General features: G+C 46.7%; 1 protein-coding gene and 2 long non-coding RNA genes across 3 annotated transcripts in view; 2 read left to right on the top strand and 1 right to left on the bottom strand.

The window, feature by feature from the left end:
* LOC309518606 overlaps positions 1 to 15,044 on the bottom strand; it is a 106,637-nt gene extending 91,593 nt beyond the window's left edge. The window contains exon 1 of the long non-coding RNA XR_014213549.1: positions 10,600 to 15,044. This is a non-coding gene — a long non-coding RNA (uncharacterized lncRNA). The remainder of the gene's footprint in view (positions 1 to 10,599) is intronic.
* On the top strand, positions 1,017 to 5,134 carry TLNRD1 (talin rod domain containing 1). The gene is made up of 2 exons (XM_082198765.1): positions 1,017 to 2,679; positions 2,857 to 5,134. The coding sequence occupies exon 2, from the start codon at positions 3,263 to 3,265 to the stop codon at positions 4,319 to 4,321; it is 1,059 nt and encodes a 352-aa protein (XP_082054891.1). The 5' UTR covers positions 1,017 to 2,679; positions 2,857 to 3,262; the 3' UTR covers positions 4,322 to 5,134.
* A 4,149-nt stretch (positions 15,045 to 19,193) lies between the features above and the next one.
* LOC309518608 lies at positions 19,194 to 19,987 on the top strand. Its single transcript, XR_014213551.1, has 2 exons — positions 19,194 to 19,379; positions 19,422 to 19,987. It is a non-coding gene; the product is annotated as an uncharacterized lncRNA (long non-coding RNA).
* Positions 19,988 to 24,989: the final 5,002 nt, after the last annotated feature.

Genomic DNA, 24,989 nt, shown 5'->3' with positions numbered 1-24,989 from the left:
GTAGATAAATAGGTACCACTCTGGCGGGAAGGTAAACGGTGTTTCCGTGCGCTGCTCTGGTTCGCCAGAAGCGGCTTAGCCATGCTGGCCACATGACCCGGAAGCTGTACGCCAGCTCCCTCGGCCAATAAAGCGAGATGAGCGCCGCAACCCCAGAGTCGGTCACGACTGAACCTAATGGTCAGGGGTCCCTCTACCTTTACCTCAGGTTAAGAACTGTTTCAGGTTAAGAATGGACCTCCAGAACGAAATAAGTTCTTAACCCAAGGTACCACTGTATATTCTTTTAAAAGCTGTTGTTTAGTCGTGTCCGACTCTTCATAACCCCATGGACCAGAGCATAATTATTATTATTATTATTATTTATTATTTATACCCCGCCCATCTGGCTGGGTTTCCCCAGGCACTCTGGGCGGCTTCCAAAAGAATATTAAAATACTGTGATACATCAAACATTAAAAGCTTCCCTAAACAGGGCTGCCTTCAGATGTCTTCTAAAAGTCTGGTAGTTGTTGTTCTCTTTGACATCTGGTGGGAGGGCGTTCCACAGGGCGGGTGCCACTACCGAGAAGGCCCTCTGCCTGGTTCCCTGTAACTTGGCTTCTCGCAGTGAGGGAACCGCCAGAAGGCCCTTGGCACTGGACCTCAGTGTCCAGGCAGAATGATGGAGGTGGAGACGCTCCTTCAGCTATACTGGACCGAGGCCGTTTAGGGCTTTAAAGGTCAGCACCAACACTTTGAATTATGCTTGGAAACGTACTGGGAGCCAATGTAGGTCTTTCAAGACCGGTGTTATATGGTCTCAGCGGCCGCTCCCAGTCACCAGTCTAGCTGCTGCATTCTGGATTAGTTGTAGTCTCCGGGTCACCTTCAAAGGTAGCCCCACGTAGAGCGCATTGCAGTAGTCCAAGCGGGAGATAACCAGAGCATGCACCACTCTGGCGAGACAGTCCGCAGGTAGGTAGGGTCTCAGCCTACGTACCAGATGGAGCTGCGTTAAAAAGTTGTAGTAAAGTGTTCTCTAGCCTAGTTGGGCAACAAGAAAATCACAATCCAATCAGGCGGCAGTGCCCACAGGCTGACCCCATTAGGTTTGCATGCTTGTCATTTTCTCCTCCCTAAGGAGAAACCAAAAGAAATGCTTCTATATTTGAAACCCTCCAGTAAACCACTGGCAGCGCCCATCTCAGAGCTCGAAAGATGCTCCTGATTTTTCCAACACCGGTGGGAAAGAGGCAGAGACCTCGTCCTATGCCTGGTTCCTTAGAAAGCTATCCCAGATTTCAACAGGACTTCCAAGTAATGTTTGCTGACAGCTGGGAAGCTAAGGTTGCAAAAGGGGGCGGGGATAGATTATGCTCCTTTAATTAAAATAAAAATCGGGGGTGGGGAATCAACGGGCAGGCTGGGCTGAAAACACAGGCCAGAACCTTCCCACGTGTGAACCAACAGCTACGGCTCTCCTGCTCCAAGCGCATCTGCGTGCGTAAAAGCGCAATCGAGCCGGCGGCCAGTGCAAGGGCGCCGCCGCCGCCGCCGCCTGTTATACCGGGCGGTGACACCGCCTCTTTCCCTTCTCCCACCCGCCCCATCTCCTGCTGGGGTGGAGCCTTCAAGGCAGCAGCGGGCGTGGAGAAGACCGCAGCGTTTAAAACGAAGGGCGGCGACAGGCCGCACAAAAGATTGCTATAGGCTTACGGGGAGGTTACAGCGGAGGCAACCGGGAGGAAGCATTAAAAAAGAGAGAGAGGAAGGGAGAAAAGGCAGCAGCAGCAGCAGCAAGAGGCCCGTTGGCTCCGGCGCCCGCCCTTTCCCCAGCCATGCAAGAGCAGCCGCGCCGAGGCAGCTGATAAGAGACCCGCGGCCGAGGCTGAAAAGAGACTTTGGGAAGTGGAAAGCTGGCGAGCGGGCGGGGAGCCCTCCTTGCGTGATCCCTCCCTCCACCCCGCAGAAGTTGGTGATTCAGCCGGGGAGGGTTGGAGAGGAGGAGGAAAAGCCGAGCGAGGAAATATGGTGAGAGAGGAGGCGAAGGGAGGCCGGCTGGGTTCCCGCAGCAGCTGTTGCAAAGGCCACCCAGCGCCGCCGCCGCCGCCGCCCTTGTTCGAGGGCAGAGCCTGAAGTTCCCCGTCGAGCGGAGATCGGGTGCGCCCACGCCCCTGGAGGGCCGGCGCCGCCGCTGCTTTTCCCGGGGACGCTGGGCGTCGTGATCGGAGCGCCAAGCGGGAGAGGAGAGAGGTGGCAAAAAAGAAAAGCAAAAGCGGCAAGCTAAGCTTGAGGGATCCTCCCTCCCTCCCTCCTCCCTGCCTTCCCTCTCCACCAGCGGCTGGATCCGGGTGGTGTTGGGGGAGAGGAAATCGTTGCTTTCCGCCCGCCCTCCTCGCCTTGCCTTCCACGATCTGCCGTGTCCTCTTTTGCACCGGAGGTGAGGTGCGCACGAAAGACTTCGGGGCCAGCCTAGCAAATCAAAGCGGCAACCCTCCTCCTCCTCCTCCTCCTGCGCGCGGCCAGTTCCCCCGGCCACAGCTCCGCCGGGCCACACCCTCTGCTGTTCTTCCTGATAGCAACGGGGAGAGGAAGAGATGCCTGCCTGCCTTCTCGGGAGCTGTTAAAGGAGCCTATGGCGTTGGCTCGCCTCTTTCCGGGCCACGGGGACAGCTTGGATTGGAAAGGAGTGAAACGGTAACAGGATCGTCGCCTATTTCAGCCCCTCTTCCCATTTATTTTCTTTTTAAAAAACAACAACACACCATCCCACCCAAACTCTTTTTCCTCATGAATTTAAACGTGCCACTGTAATTTATTCAGCTGGAAACTTTTAAAGATTTTAAATGATTGCTCCTATTATTATTTTTGCAGCAGCTCCATTTGGATTATTTGCTAATAACGCTTCTCTCCAAAGAACGGTCCATCTGCAGATGGGGAAGGAAAGGGAACGATAATTGATCATGCCGTTGCGGAATTGAGGATTCAGTCTTCCCAAGAGTCGGGGAACCTGTCGCCTGCTTCCAAGCCTATTAGTTCACTGTGAAAGTGGAGTAGCGCCAGGCTCCCTTTGGATTGGGCTGCTCTCCGGCCGGCTCCCGCCTCTCCCTCTGGCCCGCAAAGACTTTACTTTTACTTGCGGAGATTAATGGAATGATGGTGCGGAAAAGGCAGAGAGATCCTGCCAGGCTGAGTGGGGACTCCTCCGGAGGCATCAGGAGCGGGAGGGGTGGCGGCAGCTGTGGGGTCCCGAGAGGCATGCGTGTGCCCCCCAGGCGCTATGGCTAGCGGCGGCTCTGGCAAGTCCGCTAGCGAGGCGTCCACCCCAAGCAGCGGTGCGTTGCAGCGGAAGAAGCTCATCTCCATTTGCGACCACTGCAAGAGCAAGATGCAGCTGGTGGCGGATTTGCTGCTGTTGTCCAGCGAGAGCCGGCCGGTCAATACGGATAGCCTGTCCGTCTTTGGGGAGTCCTTCGAGAAGTGCCGGGACACCATCATCGCCAGGACAAAAGGCCTCTCCATCTTGACTCACGACGTCCAAAGCCAACTGAACATGGGACGCTTCGCAGAGGTGGGGGACATCCTGGTGGAGATGGGAGACCTGGTGGTCTCCTTGACAGAGTGCTCTGCCCACGCCGCTTACCTGGCGGCGGTGGAAACGCCGGGGGCTCAGCCAGCATCGCCCGGCCTGGTGGATCGCTACAAGGTGACCCGGTGCAAACATGAGGTGGAGCACGGCTGTGGGATCTTGAAGACCACCCCTTTGGCTGACATGAGCCCTCAGCTCCTGCTGGAGGTTTCCCAGAACATGTCCAAGAATCTGAAATTCCTGACGGACGCCTGTGTCCTGGCCAGTGAGAAATCCAGGGATAAGTTTGCCAAGGAGCAGTTCAAGCTGAGCGTCAAGTGCATGAGCACCAGCGGCTCGGCCCTATTGGCCTGCGTCAAGGAGGTCAAGACTTCGCCCAGCGAGCTGACGCGGAACCGCTGCGTCTTGTTCAGCGGACCCTTGGTGCAGTCTGTCTGCGCGCTGGTGGGCTTTGCCACTGAGCCTCAGTTTTTGGGCAAAGCGGCCGCCATCAATCCGGAAGGTAAAGCCGTGCAGACCGCCATTTTAGGGGGCGCAATGAGTGTCGTCTCGGCTTGTGTGCTCCTTACCCAATGCCTCAGGGATATAGCCCAACACCCCGAAAGTAGCTCCAAAACAACTGAATACAGGGAACGGTTGCGGAACTCGGCTTGCGCCGTCTCGGATGGTTGCAATCTGTTATCTCAGGCACTGAGGGAAAGATCTTCGCCTCGGACTCTACCGCCAGCGAACTCAATTTCTGTGAATTAATCTTTTCAATTTAGGTATACCTTGGTCACTGCTAACACAAATGTACTTAGGCTCCCCTCAACTGGCCCTTTGTTTTATGTATACCAAAGAATTTGTGTAGATCAGCCCAGTCTTTTGATTTTTTTAAAAAAAATATTTTTTTGAATGGGGGAGGCAGCAAAAAGATTTACCTTTTAACCTATGTAGAAACAAATCAGCATTGAGTGGCTGATCATTTGGGGTGAGGGATTGTTAAAAAGGAGAGAAACCATCAAAGCTTATTCAGTTTCGCATCTTTTATAGAATACATGGTCTACAAACAAGCGAGTGGTAATAACAGTTTTAAGGTTTTATTGAGATTGGGTGGGATGGAGAAAGGGCCTTAAATGCGCTGGGTGTGCTTTTAAAACTTTTTTCTTTTTCTTTGGTCTTCCAAAATTTCCCTTCTAAATTTTACTGTTCAGTTGTGCAGGAAGGAAAAAAAAAGTTACCTCAGTTTTCATACAGTCTGAAAGAAGCAGAACTTTAAATGATGGATGTAGCTACCTTTTTGTTTTGTTTTTATGTTGGTTTCTGTGTGGTTACTTTTGAATCAAGTGTTAGGTTAGAAGTGCATTGGCTGTGTCGAGTGGGAAAAGAGTGGAGATTGGATGTGATTTCCAAGCTGGGGGGGAAGCTACTGTGAGTGTTTTAAAACAGGGGGTGGGGGAATATTACACTCTTAACAAGAAAGTGATTTGGGTTTTTTAATTATTATTTTTCAGTGTCTTTTTTAAAAAAAATCTTGCATGTACTGGAGTATTTATTTCATCTATTAAAATGTTGTTTCTCAGATGTCTTTCTATGACTCTTAATACTTGAAATAACAGTTTCCTTGTTTTGTGCTGTAGGCCTTGATCCAAACGGTGGTGCATAAGTTTGATTTAGGTGGTTCGCAATGAGGCTAAGGAGAACCCTTACCATTTGAATTCTATGGGGTTCGAATTGCAATACCTGTACTATAAAAATATAACATAAGTAATAAGAGAAACAATGACAATACCGTTAAAAACCATACAGCATCTAGCACACTTTCTTTGGGTTTTCTGCGCTTCTCTCCTTCCTTCCTTCCTTCCTTCCTTCCTCCCCACCCGCCTTGCTTAGGGGAATTTTGTTTTCTAAAAGTTGAATCGGAGAACTCGGAGGTTTTAAGAGAATATTTCAAAGTGGGGTATTGGTGGCACTGAAGGGTTCAGGTTGCGCTTGACTGAGAATTGGTCTAAGGGTTTCAGTAACTATGGAATTTGCTTGTGCAAGACGTAGTGATTACCACCGTGTTGGATGGCTTAGACAAATACCGTATTTTTCTGTGTATAACATGCCCCCGTGTATAAGACGCCCACTATTTTTGGGACTCCTCATAAAAAAAATGGGGGGAGGTTGCTTATTTTGGTGGGTTGCCCTGAGTTCTTGATTGCCCAGGGTTGTCAAAAACCGCTCACCTGCCTGAACGACGCTGTCAATAACACGTGTCACCAAAGCCAACAATCGTCTGCCCGCTCACCGCCAGCAGCCACCAATCACCCACCAAGACAACCCTACATTTTAAACATTGTTTAAGGGGGGGAACCCCTCGTCTTATACACAGAAAAGTATGGTACATGGTTGATAAGGTTAGCTGTGGTTACCACCCATAGTGACTGTTTACTACCTCAAGGGTTGGAGACAGTGGTACATTTGAGCCACAGTTTCTGGGGGACATGAATGGGGCTAGTACTGCTGTGCTTGGATCCTGTCTGTGGGCTTCCCATTGGCAACTGGCTGGCTGTTGTGAAAACAGCTCTTGTGTTCTTCATTTCACTGAACTCAGTGGAGCTTACTTCAAGGTTGGCATGTGTGTGATTGTGCTGTTGAGAACACGCTCTACATTTACGCTTTCCACATTTACTGCGAAATAGGTCTTACTGTGATCAGTGGGACTTTGGTTCTTAAAGTATGTTAGGGATTGCAACTTTGAAGGAGTACAGCGGTGCCTCGCAAGACGAAAAGAATCCGTTCTGTGATTCTCTTCGTCTAGCGGTTTTTTCGTTTTGCGAAGCAAGCCCATTGACGGATTAGCGGATTAGCGCTTTTAGCGGCTTATCTGCTGATCGGATCAGCTGATAAGCGGCTTAGTGGCTTAGAAAAGGGGGGGGGGAGGAAAAAAACCCCAGCAGGAACTCGCAATACATTGTCGTCTTGCGAAGCAAGCCCATAGGAAATTCGTTTTGCGAAGCACCTCCAAAACGGAAAACTCTTTCGTCTTGCGAGTTTTCCGTCTTGCGAGGCATTCGCCTTGCGGGGCGCCACTGTACTTGTTAAGGCTGCAATCCCATACCCACTGACAGAGGAGTGATCCACACTGAAATCAGTGGGACGTGCTTTGAGCAGAATTACCGTATTTTTTGCTCTATACGACTCACTTTTTCCCTCCTAAAAAGTAAGGGGAAATGTGTGTGCGTCTTATGGAGCAAATGTAGGCTGCGCAGCTATCCCAGAAGCCAGAACAGTAAGAGGGATTGCTGCTTTCACTGCGCAGCGATCCCTCTTGCCGTTCTGGCTGCTGAGATTCAGAATATTTTTTTTTCTTGTTTTCCTCCTCCAAAAACTAGGTGCGTCTTGTGGTCTCGTGCGTCTTATAGAGTGAAAAATACAGTATATAGGATTGCATTGTAAACGTGGGCTCCTGTGTGCACATATAGGAAGAGCCATTGAGTTGGCATGGTGTAATGGACAGGGTTTTGAACTTAGGTTGGGGAGATCTGTGTTTGAATCTACACTTGGCCATGAAGCTCATTAGGTGATTATGGCCCGGTTACCATCTCTCGACATATCACACAGGGTTCTTCAGCTAAAATGAAGAGAGAACCAAATTGGATGCCTTGATCTTGAGGAAAGGATAGAATATAAATGAAATCAATAATAATGGAACTTACTCTTGAGTCAACGTATATAGGGACAGGCTCCGAAAGTAAAACTCCCAGGCTTTAGTATCATAGTCAATAATACATTTTGTGATTTGATTTCTTCAGGAGATGTGCTTTGCTTTATGGTGCTGACATTGGGTTTATATTGCTTTTGAAATTCCATACAGTCTTTTTGGCCCCCTCTGTCCTGAATGTTGACTTGCCTTTTTAGCTAGTTTGGTACCAATTAATGTTTTGCTCAAAGTATCATTCCTCTCTCTCTCTCCTCTTTCCATCAGTACCTCTCCTTTTCTTTTTAAAGCACGTTGATCCATTCCTGCTGGAGCCATCTAGGGTAGTGGCTTGAATTTTGCATGGAAATTTATTAAGGTGTTTCTTGGGCACTTATCAGGGGTTCCTATGTGAGAGTATCAGTAATGATGGAAAAGTTTCTCTAAAAGAGCCTTCCCATTGTTCTCAATCTTTACCAGGAATGTGGTTTTCCTGGAAAATTTTGAGTTGGAAGATTTTCTTTTGAAAATGAGTGTAATTTGCACTGGAACAATATTGGTTTGCATTGGAAAGTTTTCTGATACCCTAGCCTAGGGAATTATTTTAGCATGTTTGTTTTACTTGCATTTAGTGTACAAAGCTTAAAAACCCTTGAACAGCCAAGCTTGCCTAATATTTATTTGCAGTTGGCCTCTGTTCACTATATTCCCTCCATTGTTGCGGGCAGTATGCCTCTGAATACCAGTTCCTGGGAGTCATAAGTGGAGAGACTGTTGTTGTCCTTAGGTGATGCTTACAAACGTCCCATAGGTGTCCGGTTTTCCACTGTAAGAACACGATGCTGGACTAGATTAGCCATTTGCATAATCCACTAGATCTCTTCCTCTCTTCTAACTAATGTGCTTCCATTTTGGGTATTAATTTTTTTCCTGCAGAAAAATAAATCCCTAGGAAACTACCCACTCCACATTGTTGGAGCTTTGGGTGCATTTATAGGGCATGTTCTTAGTGGTCTTATGGAACTGGGCAGTTCCTTGTCTGACCTGCCTCTGCAGGGGTTCTGTGGCAGGCGCATTTATGTTGAAAGTTTTCCTTAGAGGCAAAATGTGTGCTGTTTTTGGTTTTTTTAAGCCACTAGTTTAGAGCAACGGAGGCTCCATCTGCACTGTACAATTACTGCAGCACCATTCCATTATAAACTGTCGTGGCTTCCCCCCAAAGAATCCTGGGATCTGTAGTTTTCGTGGAGGTTGCTGAGAGTTGATATTCCCCTCACAGGGCTATAATTATAAGAGTGCTTTAACTGCCAATCCCTCTTCCCTGGAAACTCTGGGAAATGGGGGGGATTTTATTATTTATTTATTTATTTATTTACATATATAATCCACACTTTCCTAATATATATACGTGTATACACACACACACACACACACACACACACACACACACACTAATATACAGTGGTACCTTGGTTTATGAACTTAATCCATTCCCAAAGTCCGTTCTTCAACTAAAGCGTTCTTAAACCAAGGTGTGCTTTCCCATAGCATCATCAAACTGATGTGGGAAACTGAATTTCAGAAATTAGCAGCTAAAATCTGCATATTTGCTGTTCCCTAGTGGTGACTGCACCCATTGCTTGCATTGCAGCCCCTGGAGGGGTTGCAGTGGGGCAGTATAGCACACCGGTTGAAAAAGGGTAAATGTTACACTCCATAAACTAATTTTCTACTTCACCTGCTGATGTAAAGCTATTGGGTAATTTGGTGAGCAGGGCAGGTGGAGGGAGTCTGTGTAAATCATCCATCCATAGCTGCTCACCTGTAGACTTCGGATGTGCCATACAATCAAGTAGCTATGTGCAGTTCTGAAAAAGGCAGTATTTGTCTGCTTTGGAAGTACTGTAAAACCTTTAGTAACCAAGATGCACCATATTTGTGGGTTTCATCTTTGTGGTTTGTGTACAGATTCTGAAACTTGCTGGGGGATCAAAATAGTTTGTTGATCTTATTTTTCCATTTGGAAGCATGTGGCTTATTCCTGTGCTACGATACCAAACCCGTAAATACTGTACCCATAGGAAGCTTGTTGGGTTGTTTCTTGTCTATTTGTTTCATCATCTACATATCCTGCCCTTCCAAAGGAGCCTAGTGTGGCTAAAGAAGAGGAGAGCTATAAGTGTCTCTTTTTTAAAAAAGCAATTGTTAACTGCAAGAGAATTTGTTTTAGTGTTTGTATAACAGATGGTTGAACAGGCAAAAACCCAACAGGGGAACCATTTCTCACCACTGCAAATCAATGCCGTGCCTATATAGTAATTTCTGCCTGGGGTAGCTGTGTAAAAAGTCCTTGTTTGTTGTTCAGTCATTTAGTCGTGTCCGACTCTTCATGACCCCATGGACCAGAGCATGCCAGGCACTCCTGTCTTCCACTGCCTCCTTCCACTGGTCAAACTCATGCTGGTAGCTTTGAGAACACTGTCCAACCATCTCGTCCTCTGTCGTCCCCTTCTCCTTGGGCCCTCCATCTTTCCCAACATCAGGGTCTTTTCCAGGGAGTCTTCTCTTCTCATGAAGTGGCCAAAGTATTGGAGCCTCAGCTTCAGGATCTGTCCTTCCAGTGAGCACTCACTCAGGGCTGATTTCCTTCAGAATGGATAGGTTTGATCTTCTTGCAGTCCATGGAACTCTCAAGAGTCTCCTCCAGCACCATAATTCAAAAGCATCAATTCTTTGACAATCAGCCTTCTTTATGGTCCAGCTCTCACTTCCATACATCACTACTGGGAAAACCATAGCTTTTAATATACGGACCTTTGTTGGCAAGGTGATGGCTTTAGAAAAAAGTTTCTACCCTACGTTGGAAGAGAACAGGGCTGTCTATATAGCTGTTTCCTTTTAGGAATATAGAAAGCTGCCTCATACCAAATGAGGCCATTGGTCTATCTAGCTTAGTAATGTCTGTACTGTCTGGTAGCAGCCCTCCAGGGTTTCAGGCAACGGTCCATCCCAGTTCTGCGTTTAAAGCACATGTTCTACCACTGAGCTACATCTCTTCTCGTAAGTACGGTATATTTAAAAATGCAGTTTAGATAGCTCAGGTTTGAGCTGGGATTATATCGGGTTTACCTGACTTCATTTAATCCAGCTCTTGCTTCACTGATCTTCAATCTAGGACGTACAGTGATACCTCGGGTTAAGTACTTAATTTGTTCCGGAGGTCCGTTCTTAACCTGAAACTGTTCTTAACCTGAAGCATCACTTTAGCTAATGGGGCCTCCTGCTGCTACTGCTCCGCCAGAGCACGATTTCTGTTCTCATCCTGAAGCAAAGTTCTTAACCTGAAGCACTATTTCTGGGTAACCTGAAGCGTATGTAACCCGAGGTACCACTGTACTAGCCCTTATCCTGTATGTAGCCTGCCCTTCATTTTTGCTACATAATGTTGGTTTCTTCTTTTGTTTCATTCATACATACACAAGCACGCAATTTATTATTAAATTGACATTCTGCCCTTCCTCCCAAAGGAGCCCAGGGTAGCAAACAGACCAGACTTCCAAAAACAATTCCAGTACCGATGCAGACGATAGGAAGAAAATGGTGGTGGTGTTGCGGTAATGTGGCCAAGTTCTAGTTGACTGCAGATCAGTTGTGGTTTGTGGAAGTGGGTTTCCTGTTTGCTACATTTGTACGCAGCACCCCTTGGAAAGTGTACTCAGGGTTAGGGATCTGTGGTAGGGAAGGGATGGCAAAGTGTTCAATGGAAAGAAAGCTTGTGGCAACATCCAAAGGGAGTTCTACATGTGTTCTGTTGCTTTCTCAGGGTTCTTCGCAGTTGTTGCTGAGGCTTCCTTGCCACAGTGGCATTGGGACTGGAAATGCAAGCCAAGGGCAGGTGGAGTCAGAGCCGATGACAGGCACAAAATTCTAGTTTTGTGCCAGTCCTCCCTGCTGTGCTTTATAAGGTGGCAACACAGGCTCCATTTGCACTTCACTGTTGTCCGCACTACACATTAAAAGTACTACGATGCCAGTTTAAACAGCCATGCCTTCACTCAAGGAAGTCTGGGATATGTAGTTTCTCTTTATTATTTTAATAATTTTTACATATTAATTATCATTCATACAACAAAACTTCCCTTCTTATACAATCTTTTTGGACTTCCATCAGCCCCTCTGATAATCCTCCATTCTTATCACTTATTCTGCATTTCTTAGATTCCTATTGCCTTTAATTATGGGACATGTAGTTTCTCAAGGGTGCGGAGATTTGTTAGGTACAATTCCCCCTCAGAGAGGTACAGTTCTCAGCATAGCTGTCAACGTTTCCCTTTTTTTAAGGGAAATTCTCTTATTCCGAATAGGATTCCTCGCAAGAAAATGGAAAAGTTGACAGCTACGGTTCTGAGTAGTTCAAAGAGCAATCCCTCTCCACAGGGAACTCTGGAGATTGTGAGGGGGTGGGGATAGGGGTCCTAACAATTTCCAGCACCTCCCAGGATTCTTTGGGCCAACCCGTGACTGTTTAAAGTGGTATCGTAGTGTTTTAGATGTACGCTGCGACTGTGGCCTAAAGAAGTATCATACAGGTCCTACAGTCAAGTGGGTGACAAGCGTCTTGCTATGCTTTCCTTTGGACCACATCAGTGAGGTGGGGGGTCTTGTCATCTGGGCAGCCCACGACCTCCATGCACACTGCCAGGCTTGCACCCAGGGAGGTCATTTTGCTGCTGTTAGCGCAGCGGTTTGACTTCACTCCTGGAGAGATGCTCCATTGCCTCTCGCTTGTTAACAATTCTCAGCACCCTTAACAAACGAGGTCTCTCAGAATCCTCGGGGGGGGGAGCTACGACTGTTTAAAGCAGGGGCGCTGACTTGCCCCCCACATTGGGGGGGGGAGCAGTGTCACGTGGCTCATCCCACCCATGCCCACGAGCGCTTGCATGGCAGCAGGGGTGAGCTTCACCCTTCGTGTGCCCCACCCCTGCCTGGCGCAAGAGCGCTTGCCCAGCGGCAACAGGATGGTGGCCCCCTTGGTATTGGGGGAGAGGCTCAGCCCACTCCCAACCAATATCGGGGGGCCCGAAGCCCTTTTGGCTCTTGGTTTAAGTGCTTGCAATGCATGGTGCAAATGTTGGAAGAGGGAGTTGACCGGCCATGCCATCCCCAGGGCAGGATGTAAATAAGGAAGGGAGGGGAAAACTGAAGGCTGATCTAGATGCTTTTGGGAGGGTGTGTGAGAGGGTCATAAAGCTCTCATTTTGGGGGGGGGGCATCTTTGTAATATTGTCATTCCACTGAAACTCCCCAGCTACTGCTTGGACTCCGGGTTTGGCTGGCCTGTTAATTTATTCACGCTGACACAGACTGAACCACTAATAATATTAGCTGGCTCTGCAGCCCTATGTACTGTAAATGATTTTTTGCCATGCCATATGCTATGGGAGAGGCTATATTTAGGCATGGGAGTGAGCTCTGAAGTTTCAGGCTTTTGCTTTGAATTTCTTGGTTTCTTGCCAGGTCTTGGAACTCTCCTAACTCCCTGCAATTTCCTTTTTATGTTAGCGTTGGTTGTAGGATCTGCAGTCTTTTTCTCTTTCCAGCTCTTTGGCTTCTTATGCAAAAGCTACTTATTTAACAATTCTGCTTGTTGCCTGATGAGACCTTTACATTTATTGGAGGTTTGCCGTTAAATATTTGGACACTGTTGTCTGTTTGTGTGTATCCACATACCAAGGGATTACTAGTATGTTGCTTAATATTCAAGTCCAACAGCACAATTGTTTATAGTGTTAGATAAGCAAAAGACTGTTTAAATCAACGGACTTGTGTGTGCTTCACTGTAATCCTAGATGTGCCTATGCTTGCAAGTAAGTGATGTAGGATGTAAAAAGGTTATGTAAAAAGGACGCGGATGGCGCTGTAGTCTAAAGCACTGAGCCTCTTGGGCTTGCCCATCAGAAGGTCGGCGGTTCGAATCCCCGCGACAGAGTGAGCTCCTGTTGCTCTGTCCCAGCTCCTGCCAACCTAGCAGTTCGAAAGCACACCAGTGGAAGTTGATAAATAGGTACCACTGCGGTGGGAAGGTGAATGGTGTTTTCATGCGCTCTGGTTTCCATCACGGTGTCCCGTTGCACCGGAAGCGGTTTAGTCCTGCTGGCCACATGACCTGTAAAGCTGTCTGTGGACAAACGCCAGCTCCCTTGGCCTGAAAAGTGAGATGAGTGCTGCAATACCATAGTCGCCTTTGACTGGACTTCACTGTCCAGGGGGCCTTTACCTTTTACCTTACCTCTAGGATCACAGCCTAATTCTGCGTAGGATAGCAACTTGAGCAGCACAATCCTATGCATGCTTACTCAGAATTAAGTCCCACTTACGGTAATCAGTGAAGCTTAGGCTTCAATCCTGTACTCTGTTACTTGGGAGTAAATCCCATTGAACTCAATAGGGCTTGTTTCCAAGTATAGGGTGGCACTGCAAATTTGTCTGGCAGATGAGCATGGCACACAGTTTGAGGATTCCTGGCTTAGATTTTGATGTTTTATGCACTTTGGAATTTCAGGGGATTGGAGCTAGCTACAAATTTGATTTAGTGTTTGAGACTTGTGTGTAGGCTTTCAGTACTACTCCGTAACTCTTGGACATACCAAGCTGTCTCTGCTGGTTCATCCTTCAAAAGTTCAACTTGTTCCGTATCTAGGTATGTTTGCTGGACCACACCCAGCACAGGTTTGTACTTGCTCCCCACTCTCCCCAGCATTAAACTGGAATAGGGGAAAGGGGAACTTTTTAAAACTACAGTGGTACCTCTGGTTACGTACTTAATTCATTCCGGAGGTCTGTTCTTAACCTGAAACTGTTCTTAACCTGAAGCACCACTTTAGCTATTGGGGCCTCCTGCTGCTGCCGCGCTGCCACCACACGATTTCTGTTCTCATCCTGAAGCAAAGTTCTTAACCCAAGGTACTATTTCTGGGTTAGTGGAGTCTGTAACCTGAAGTGTCTGTAACCCGAGGTACCACTGTACCAGTGAAACAGACTGCAAGTGTCTTTTGCAATCGAGAAATTGGGATTGGCTTGGTTTTTTGCAACAGTGTGATCCATTAAATAAAATGAAAGAGAGACCCTGAACTTACTCACTGATGCCTGGGCTACCTCAAACAGAAAGTGAAACACTCTTATTTCTTTGTTCATCTATGGAAAAAAAGGAGCTCAGCGTTAAGCTTTTAATTTCTGCTTTGAACTAAACAAACTTTGAAGACTGCGTTCCTGATAGTTCCTCATCTTTTGATCCAGCAGCTGTTCCAAAGTACAACTCCAGTAGCTGAACTTAAGATGCAATGCTGGACACTTAGGCGGAAAAGCCCCATTTACTTAGGTGGAAAGCCCCATTTACATCAGTGACACCTGATTCTGAGTGGGGGGGTATAGGATTGCATTGTTAGTGTGTAGATGTGTGATTTTTATGCTTTATTATAGCAAGCATAGTTAGGCCTGGTAGGGCAGAAGACAGGGTCGGAGGCCAACAGTAGGTGGAGCCAACTTATTCTAGGTTTATCCTCATTCTGCTTCCTGCCGCATTCTACAAGCGCAAAATTCAGTCTTGAGGAGGAAGCTGGTAAACTGGACTGAATATAAGAAAGCAGCCTGGCAAGTACTGGATCGAGACAGATTGAGGTCAGTGAGGCAGTGGCCCCATCTGCCCATGTGGACCAGCCTCCACTGCTAACTGACCTAATTTGTGAGGAGCTTAGTATGAGACAAAAGATTTTTGAGCTCTGATTTAATGGAACACAGTAGGCATTTTGAAAGAGTTTACATGTACAGGTAGGGATGCGGGTGGCGCTGTGGTCTAAACCACTGAGCCTTGGGCTTGCTGATCAGAAGGTCGGCGGTTCGAATCCCCACGGCGGGGTGAGCTCCCATTGTTCAATCCCAGCTCCTGCCCACCTAGCAGTTCGAAAGCACGTCAAAGTGCAAGTAGATAAATAGGTACCACTCCAGCAGGAAGGTAAACGGCATTTCCGTGCGCTGCTCTGGTTTGCCAGAAGCAGCTTAGTCCTGCTGGCCACATGACCCGGAAGCTGTCTGCGGACAAACGCCGGCTCCCTCGGCCTATTTAGCGAGATGAGCGCCGCAACCCCAGAGTCATCCACGACTGGACCGAACGGTCAGGGGTCCCTTTACCTTTACATATACAGGTATATTGTAACCTTGTGAGTCAGCTTGGAGGTATGTGCAACAAACTGGGTCAACCTCTGCGAGGCTGACAGCACAATCCTGCGCATGTTTACTCAGAAGTAAATTGCACGTCATTCACTTGGGCAGACTCCAAGGGAAACATGCATGTTTCTACTTTGTTAGCTGCCTTGAACATTTAGGCAAGGGGAGACACAAACATTTTCGGAATAAGTAACTAGATGCAGGAGTGTAGCTTTAGGCAGGACTCTGAATCAAAAATAGGAGAGTGCCACTGCGCTTGGGTTTTGCTATCAGGTTTCCCATCTGGCTGGCTGCTGCAAGAACAGGATGGTGGAATAGCTGAGCCTTTCACCTGCTCTTATGTCCTTACATTCTTATCTTTAGTGACACTTGAATGCATGTATTTGGTGCACCTTTCATAAGGACAGCTGCGTCAGTTCTGTGGTCCCATTGGCCAGAGCGGATTGAATACAGAACCGTGATAATCTCAGCTTTTATTAAAAAAAAACACTTCAAGCTTTCATCCCTTAAAGTTGCGGAGATTTAAGTTTCAAACTGGGTAGTCACCCTTTTCCAGCCTAGTGTCTTCCAGAGGTTTTAGAATTAACCAGTCATCATCCATGCTGCCGAGAGTTGGTCCAAATAATCTCAAAAGCTCCAGGTTGGGGAAGAATAGGTCAAAGGTCAGGTGTGGCCAAGTTTTTTAAGCCGCTCGGCACACTTGGACTTTTGAACAAGAGCTGTGGGAACTGGGCAACAGCCAAATTCAGTAGAATTAATCTTTGTTTTGAAAAGTAAGGTAAAGGGACCCCTGACCATTAGGTCCAGTCGTGGCCGACTCTGGGGTTGCGGCGCTCATCTCGCTTTACTGGCCGAGGGCGCCAGCGTACAGCTTCCGGGTCATGTGGCCAGCATGACCAAGCCGCTTCTGGCAAACCAGAGCAACGCACAGAAACGCCGTTTACCTTCCCGCCGGAGCGGTACCTATTTATCTACGTGCACTTTGGCGTGCTTTTGAACTGCTAGGTTGGCAGGAGCAGGGACCAAGCAATGGGAGCTCACCCCGTTGCGGGGATTCGAACCGCCAACCTTCTGATCGGCAAGTCCTAGGCTCTGTGGTTTAACCCACAGCGCCACCCGCGTCCCTTTTGAAAAGTACATAGAGCTAAAAAGAGGAAGTGGGGAAGAGTGTCTCTTCCAATGTCCTCCTTCAGCTCCATGCATTTTTCAAGGCAGGTAACCACCCACATCACAAAAGTGGGGTTGTGGGGGGCTCACAGGCTTTGTGGGCACCGGGAGAAGACCTCAAAGGCACCGTGGTACCCACGGGCACCATATTGGTGAGCTCTGACACTGGTGAACTCAACAGCTGAGTACAGCAAGTGGACGCAACAGCTGAGTACAAAGAGAGCTTCAGTACTGTGCAGTATTTTCCTTTCCCCATGAAAAGCAAGAGTTAAGTTATGCAAATATGCTTAATATGTAGCCCTGGAAATGTGCATCCCATAACCACAGGACTTTGTGGAGGGTAGTATATTCTTGCCATTAGCTTGCCCAATGTAATTGCATTAAGTACTGACCATAATGCGTTGTTTTGACAGGTCTGTAACTATTTTAGAATCCAAAATCATAACATTTATTTATTATAAATGTAGGCTGGCTGTGTCATCAGCAAGCTTATGGTTAATCTTTACATATGCATTTTGGCCCAGAAACGTATTCAAATGCAGGAAAAGAGCAGCCCGTCTGTCTCTTCCTGTGTAATATTCATTAATTGAGATTTACATCCTGCCCTATTTTGCAGATTCAGGAAGCTGCCTTCTACTGAGTCAGACCATTGGTATTGTCTGCACTGACCGGCAGTGACTGTCCAAGTGGGGATCTCTCCCAGCACTACCTGGAGGTGCCAGGGTTTGAACATGGGACCTTCTCCATGCAAAGCAGATGATGTACCACTCAGCTGTGGCCCTTGCCCAAAACGGAAGATTTGTTTTTGTTGTTTTTTTTAATAACTTTTTTATTGATTTTACAAAAAAATTTAAACAATACAAACAAATAAAAAGACATACAAACATGTATAATTTCATAACCTTTTTTTCATACCCCTCACTTCTCGGACTCCCCCATACCTCCCCTTCCTGCATCCCAATGTCCAAAATTATTTCAGCAACTTCTAAATAATTTTATCAAACATATGTCTTCCTAATCTTTCCTTCAACTTAATATTATGTCACTGTAATCTCCTTTTCTTTCTCAAAACCTCGACATTTTAGCATTCATCAACTTTATAATAGTTCTTAAGATAGATTTTAAATTTCTTCCAATCTTCTTCCGCCGTCTCTTTCCCCTGGTCGCGGATTCTGCCAGTCATCTCAGCCAGTGTCATATAGTCCATCACTTTCATCTGCCATTCTTCCAGAGTGGGTAGATCTTGTGTCTTCCAATACTTTGCGATGAGTATTCTTGCTGCTGTAGTGGCGTACATAAAAAAGTTTCTATCTTTCTTTGGCACCAATTGGCCGACAATGCCCAAGAGAAAGGCCTCTGGTTTCTTAGGGAAAGTACATTTAAGTACCTTTTTCATTTCGTTATATATCATTTCCCAGAAAGCCTTAATCTTTGGACACGTCCACCAAAGGTGATAGAAAGTACCTTCAGTTTCTTTACATTTCCAACACTTATTATCAGGCAAATGGTAAATTTTTGCTAACTTGACTGGGGTCGTGTACCACCTATAGATCATTTTCATAATATTTTCCTTTAAGGCAAAACGGAAGATTTGAGAAAGTTCCCAGAATTCCCGCAAAAGAGCTTCTGTTTGGTGTGACGCGTCCGGTTCACCGCTTCAGGAACCAGTTCTGCTGCAGTCAGCCAGAGGACCCTGTTGCAATCCTTTCTGCCACTGCTTTGCCCTCAGGGAGCCGTGGATTCCAGCAGCCTTGGAGAAGAACAAATTGCTATCGCTAACTATATACATTAGTTGTGCCGTAAGATTTCCCCATGGCGAGAGGGTGAGCAGGCAGGCATGTGAAGAGTGGGCTGGAATGGGACTCCCAGGCTGATGACAATCCCAGAAGTATTAGCTGCTTCTCTTTACACAGTTTATTACAGTGGTACCTTGGGTTAAGAACTTATTTCGTTCTGGAGGTCTGTTCTTAACCTGAAGCAAAGTTCTTCACCCGAGGTACTATTTGTGGGTTAGTGGAGTCTGTAACCTGAAGTGTCTGTAACCCGAGGTAGCACTGTATTTCTTCGAGTTCATTAATTGCCATATGCCAAAGCCCATATGGCAACTTCTTTTTTTATATATAATATTTTATTAGGTTTTATCAATAAGGAGATTCAAAAGAATACAAAAACAGAAAAATACAAAGTTACAAAATACAAAAATACAAACATTAAACACAAAAAAGTCAGGAAAAAAGGAGAGAGAAAGCACATAAAAAAGAAAACAAAACTCCCTCTTTTTAAATTTCTCTTTAGTTAACTTATTTTCCTGACTTCCTCACGCCTCCCTTTTTTGTATCCCTTTTCTTAAAATTTAGTTCAGCAAATTCATACCCAATTTAACTTATCTATTATCAATCCCATCTTACATTTTACCTTGGTGCTAGAACCCCATCAGTTCATTTCAACGTCATCAGCATTCAAAAATTTTACAATGTTTCTGTAAATAAATTTTAAATTTCCTCCAATCTTCCTCCACGAGCTCTTCTCCCTGATCTCGAATTCTGCCAGTCATTTCCGCCATATGGCAACTTCTAATAAAATTGGTTTAAAGACATTCGCTATGATCGGTGCCAATGTTGCCTAAAACCTTTTCCAGCTGGTGAGCCGTTTTGACTGCTCCCCCATCCCTTGCCCCTCATGGGCCATTCTGACAGGTGGGCGGGGACACCTGCCTGTCAATCACCTGACATGACGTTAGGTGACCCAGAGGTCTTGTTTGTTTGTTTTTTTAAATCCTTTGTGGGTGTACAGTGTCTGCAGACACAAAGAGCCTATTGTGTTGCAGGCTTGAATTAATGCAAAGCAGGGATGTCCAACAGGTCGATCGCGATCCACTGGTAGATCTCCGTGAGGTTTTGGTAGATCGCAGTCGATCGCTGGATCCCTTTCCTTAGCGTTTTAAAAATAGAATCAGGCCCCGCCCCCTCTCCCCGCCCTCCATTGTCGATCTGCAGAATGGAAGATGGAGTTTACTCAGTGAGGGTGTTTGTTTCCCCAGCGATCTGTTGCTGAGTTTCTGATCCAACTTCCCCCACAAAAAAACCCTTAAAAATGGGGCTTTCCTCCTCTCTAAAAAAAGGCTCACTGCCGATGTTATGTACTGAAGTTCTCACCCTGGGCCAGAAGGGGATAATATAGATAGTTTTCACTCAGGTCCACATATGCAAATGAGGAATTGAAAGTGACGTTCAGTGATTGGATAGTTACAGAAAGTTGTTACTGTTGCTTTGTAGTGGAGCTCTATATAAGCAGGTTGGCTGAACTCTTCAGCCCAGATCTGTTCTGGTCCTGTGAATAAACAAGAGCTGTTTGAAGAATCGCTGTGTCGTCTGATATGTTCACCCACAACTTAACAGCCAGTTTTTAATTCTGTAAGTAGATCGCAGTCTCTTGGGAGCTGGCCACCCCCATGCAAAAGAATACTTGCATGTACATATGCCTTCCGGGGGGGGGGGGTTGCTGAAAGCACGCTTTAGGGAGTTTCCCCATCAAGAACTGCGGCTCACAGATCCCAGGAAGCTAGTGCCAGTCAGCGGATCAGAGCTCACTGCAAGCCCCCCTTGGGCAGCATTTGCCATCTAATCTCAGCAAACTTGCCATCATTGTCGCTCTCGCCCCTGCTGCCATTTCTTTCTTTCCCTCCTGCTATGCAACGGGGCCCTTCCAGCCAAGTGTTTTTTTGCAGGTGTGTTCTGTAACATGCTAATGATGTAATAATGGTGGGTTTATAAAGGTTAAAAAAAAAGTTAAAGGACCCCTGGACAGTTAAGTCCAGTCAAAGGTGACTGTGGGGTTGTGGCGCTCATCTCGCTTTCAGGCCGAGGGAGCCGGTATTTGTCCACAGACAGCTTTCTGGGTCATGGGGCCAGCAGGACTAAACTGCTTCTGGCGCAGTGGAACACTGTGACGGAAACCAGAGTGCACAGAAACGCTGTTTACCTTCCCGCCACAGCGGTACCTATTTATCTACTTGCGCTGGCATGCTTTCGAACCGCTAGGTTGGCAGAAGCTGGGACAGAGCAATAGGAGCTCGTGCCGTCGCGGGGATTTGAACCGCCGACCTTCTGATCAGCAAGCCCAAGAGGCTCAGTGGTTTAGACCACAGCACCACCCGTGTCCCATGTTGGTTTATACTAGACCATCCCCACAACATTCTGCTTTGCCAGCTGTTCCGTGAAGCTTCCCAAACATTGCTGAATTGTTGATGTGTGCAAGGGCACTCTTCCACCATAACAGAGGCACCATCACAGTGGGGTGGGGGCCTGAGGGGTCGAGGTCATCTGTGGTATAAACCGTGGCAGGATTTCAGAAGGGAGATAGGGGACAGGCTGGAAAACCAAGCATTGTGTCTGCCCTAAAACCTTTGCACTGAAAGCGGGGTTACGTAGGACAGCCCCCAAACCATCATGAGCATAAAACATCATGAAGTCGCAATAAACGCAAAAAAAAGGACCCGCTGGATCAGGCCAATGGCCTACCTAGTCCACCATCCTGTTCTCACAGGTGCCTGTGGGAAACCAGTAAGCAGGATTCAGGCACCAAAGCACTCACCCGCTCCTGTGGTCCCCCGCAACTCATATTCAGAAACACTACTGCCTCCAACTGTGAATTGAGGGCATAGCTGTTACTGCTTGAAAACTCTTGATTTTTCTGTTGTTTAGATTTTTATTTTAGTTGTATGTTCCTTCCTTCCTTGGTGTTTTATAACTGCTGTCGATTTCCCCCCTCCCCCTGTATTTGATGTGACTATCAATTGGTTTTTTTATTGTTGTTTTTAGGTTGTTTGAACTGATGTTAGCTACTGCCTACTAGGCCAGACTTCCTCAATCTCAGCCCTCCAAATGTTTTTGAGACTACAATTCCCAGCATCCCTGACCACTGGTCCTGCTAGCTAGGGATCATGGGAGTTGTAGGCCAAAAACATCTGGAGGGCCGAGGTTGAAGAAGCCTGGATCAGGCAATCTCTTATTTGGAGGAGAAAAACAGGTGTATGAATCTTGGGTTGCATCCAGCTTCATTCTTCTCAGTTCAGGCCCGTTATTAAAATCGTGTCCAGTTAGTCATGTTCCAGTATTTTCCATAGGTCTACTTTAGAGTAGGACCAACATCAAAGGCAACCCCTTGATTTAAAGAAACTAAATGCCCTCCTTCCCGACCACTGCTTTGAAATTGCCGAGTGAGTTAATGCTACTTAACATGGCTTTGTTATAACCAGGGCCTAAGACATTTTGCAGCCTGACTAGCTAGCAAAGCCTTCCCCTCCGCTCCCTATCAAGGTACAGTGGCACCTCGGGTTAAGTACTTAATTCGTTCCAGAGGTCCGTTCTTAACATGAAACTGTTCTTAACCTGAAGCACCACTTTAGCTAATGGGGCCTCCTGCTGCCATCGTGCCGCCAGAGCTTGATTTCTGTTCTCATCCTGAAGCAAAGTTCTTAACCTGAAGCACTATTTTTGGGTTAGCGGAGTCTGTAACCTGAAGCGTATGTAACCTGAAGTGTATGTAACCCAAGGTAGCACTGTACCTAGAAATTGGACAAGTTATTTTGGCAGAAAATCCCCAGTGCACCTATTCCTTTTTCCCTGGCTGTAAAAACACAACAATACATTAAATGACTCCTCTTTCGTGCATCCAAACTTTGGCTGCCTTAGGCTTCTACCTAATGATAGGGCCGGCTGTATTTAAAGAGTTGGTGCTTAAAGCGTTTTTTTTAAAGAAAGAAAGGAAAGAAAGAAATGCTTTTAGAAGAAGAAGCAGTTTTGGAGGGTAAAAGTGCTTCTTGCCCAAGCTCGGAGGTTTTCCTAGAAGTAAGTGTGTTTGTGGGCCTGTCAGACCACACCCTTCCCCTTCCCACTAATTTCCTGCTGAAGTCATGGTTTGAAGGCTTCTCAAGTGTTCAGCTCTCCCCACCTCGTGTGTGTGTGTATGCGCACTGAAGACTTTGGAGCCAAGATTTGCTTTCATGGCATAAAAGCAAGATTTCGGTCCCTACTTATTAATGAAGGAAATCCTCTGGGCCATGGGGAAGCGTCTTTGCAGGTTTCCTCACTCCCACCCCTTTTTCCCCAGTCCTTTTAAAAAAAAAACCATCTGCTGCACTGCAGTACACAGAGCTGTTCCCCTTGCCCAGCTACTACTAAAATTGTGCGTGTGTGCACAAACACACTCCGGCAAATGTCGTGCGGGGATAAGCTGTTCTTTGGAGTGCTGTCTGCACAGGGTGGCTTGGAACAGCTTTTGAATTCCATTTTCTGTGCACTCCGGCCTGGAGGAGAACTCAGCAAAAGGGGGAAAGGCACAGTTTGCAGCTTTAGGCCCTGAGGCTGCTGCCTGCAACAAATCTCTTCGCTTAAAGAGCGGGCAAGCAGGTTTGGGGATCTCTGTGGGCGTCGAGGAGCCAGCTCTGGGCTGCTGTCGTTGGTTCAAGAAGTTCTAAGCAGCGAATGCTTAAAAAATAATAATAATGAAAAAATGGTTAATGAACTCAAAATTTAGAAGTCTGCAGAAATGTAGCTGCTGGTGACTTGAAGACACATTTTAGAATATTATCATTATTGCAAGCACATCTGCATGCTGACTGTTTTTCTTCCTGTCTTCCAGCACTTCCTTGCTACAAGTGCATGCCCCTCTTTTTGATGTGGTGTGGGTGGGTGAGAATGAGACTGAGAATGAGAGATACCACTGTATTTTGTTTGCCTTTGCAACTTAAGATACACACTTTTGCATGCTTCTCTATGTGTTCCCACTTGTAAAAAAAGAAAAGAAAAGGTAAAGGACCCCTGACAGTTATGTCCAGTCACAGACGACTCTGGGGTTGCGGTGCTCATCTCGCTTTACAGGCTGAGGGAGCCGGCGTTTGTCCACAGACAGTTTTTCCGGGTCATGTGGCCAGCATGACTAAGCCGCTTCTGGCGAACCAGAACAGTGCACAGAAATGCGGTTACCTTCCCGCCAGAGCAGTACCTATTTATTTACTTCGACGTGCTTTCGAACTGCTAGGTTGGCAGGAGCAGGGACCGAGCAACAGGAGCTCACCCCGTCGCGGGGAGTCAAACCACCAACCTTCTGATCGGCAAGTCCTAGGCTCTGTGGTTTAACCCACAGCACCATCCATGTCCCTCACAGAAAGATAGGAACTGTTAAAATTGTATACAGATTTCATGCTCCATATCATTGTTCCCCCAAAGTGAGTTATGAATGAGTGAAGCAATCCATATTAAGGCTAGAGGGCTAACTTGCATATTTTTATTTTTATTACAGGTGTGTTAGCAGTTAATCACCAAACTGTTGCAGTCAGGGCTATGTATGTGTGCCAGAAACTACAGAATTCAACTTCCTGAATGAAAATCTAAGTGTTCAAATATGCATACTTTTTAAAAGCAAGCTTCTAGGCCAGGCATCCCCAACCTGCGGCCCTCCATATGTTTTGGCCTAAAACTCCCATGATCCCTAGCTAACAGGACCAGTGGTCAGGGATGATGGGAATTGTAGTGCAAAACATCTGGATGTCTGGAGGCTGGGGATGCCTGTTCTAGAAGTGTGGGAACAGTGCCTTCAGAAGCTAGAAAGGTAGATAAATAGAAGCTTTCCAGTGGTTTTGAGAATGGGGAGGGAATCGATTTCCTGCTTAATAATAATAATAAATTTATTACTTATACCCCACCCATTTGGCCGGGCCTCCCCAGCCACTCTGGGCAGTTTCTAACAGGATATTAAAAACACAATAAAATATCAAACTTTAGAAACTTCCCTAAACAGGGCTGCATTCAGATGTCTTCTAAAAGTCATATAGTTGTTTATTTCCTTGACATCTGGTGGGAGGACGTTCCACTACCGAAAAGGCCCTCTGCCTTTACTTTGCCTCCTGCTGTGACATTTAGCACCAAATTAAACTGTTAAGGCTTCCCTCAAATAATTCTGGAAACTGGTTTGTGAATGGTGCTGAGAATTGTTAGGAGGCCCCTGTTCCACTTATAAAGCTACAATTCCCAGAGTTCCCTGGGAAGAAGGATTGATTCCCTGGGAATTGTAGCTCTTAAGGCCCCTCAACATGTTGCCAGACTACAAGTCCCATCAGCCCTGACCAATGGCCATTTTGAGCGATGCAACTGATGCTGGAAGGCCACAGGACAGCCCTTCCTGTCCTCTTAACCATTATCTCACACTCTGGATGGGAGAGAAATTTGATTAAGTGTGCTTTTCACGGCAACAGACAAGCCAAAACACAGCTGTCATTTGCCAGTCACGCTTCTCTGAATTTTGCAATTCTGGTCTCTAACCAAACAATTACGTGTGCACAGGCATATGTTAGGGGCATTA

The sequence above is a fragment of the Podarcis vaucheri genome (assembly GCF_965113315.1).
Source record: "Podarcis vaucheri genome assembly, chromosome: 14".
Lineage (NCBI taxonomy): Eukaryota > Metazoa > Chordata > Lepidosauria > Squamata > Lacertidae > Podarcis > Podarcis vaucheri.
This window is presented reverse-complemented; position numbering and strand designations above follow the sequence as displayed.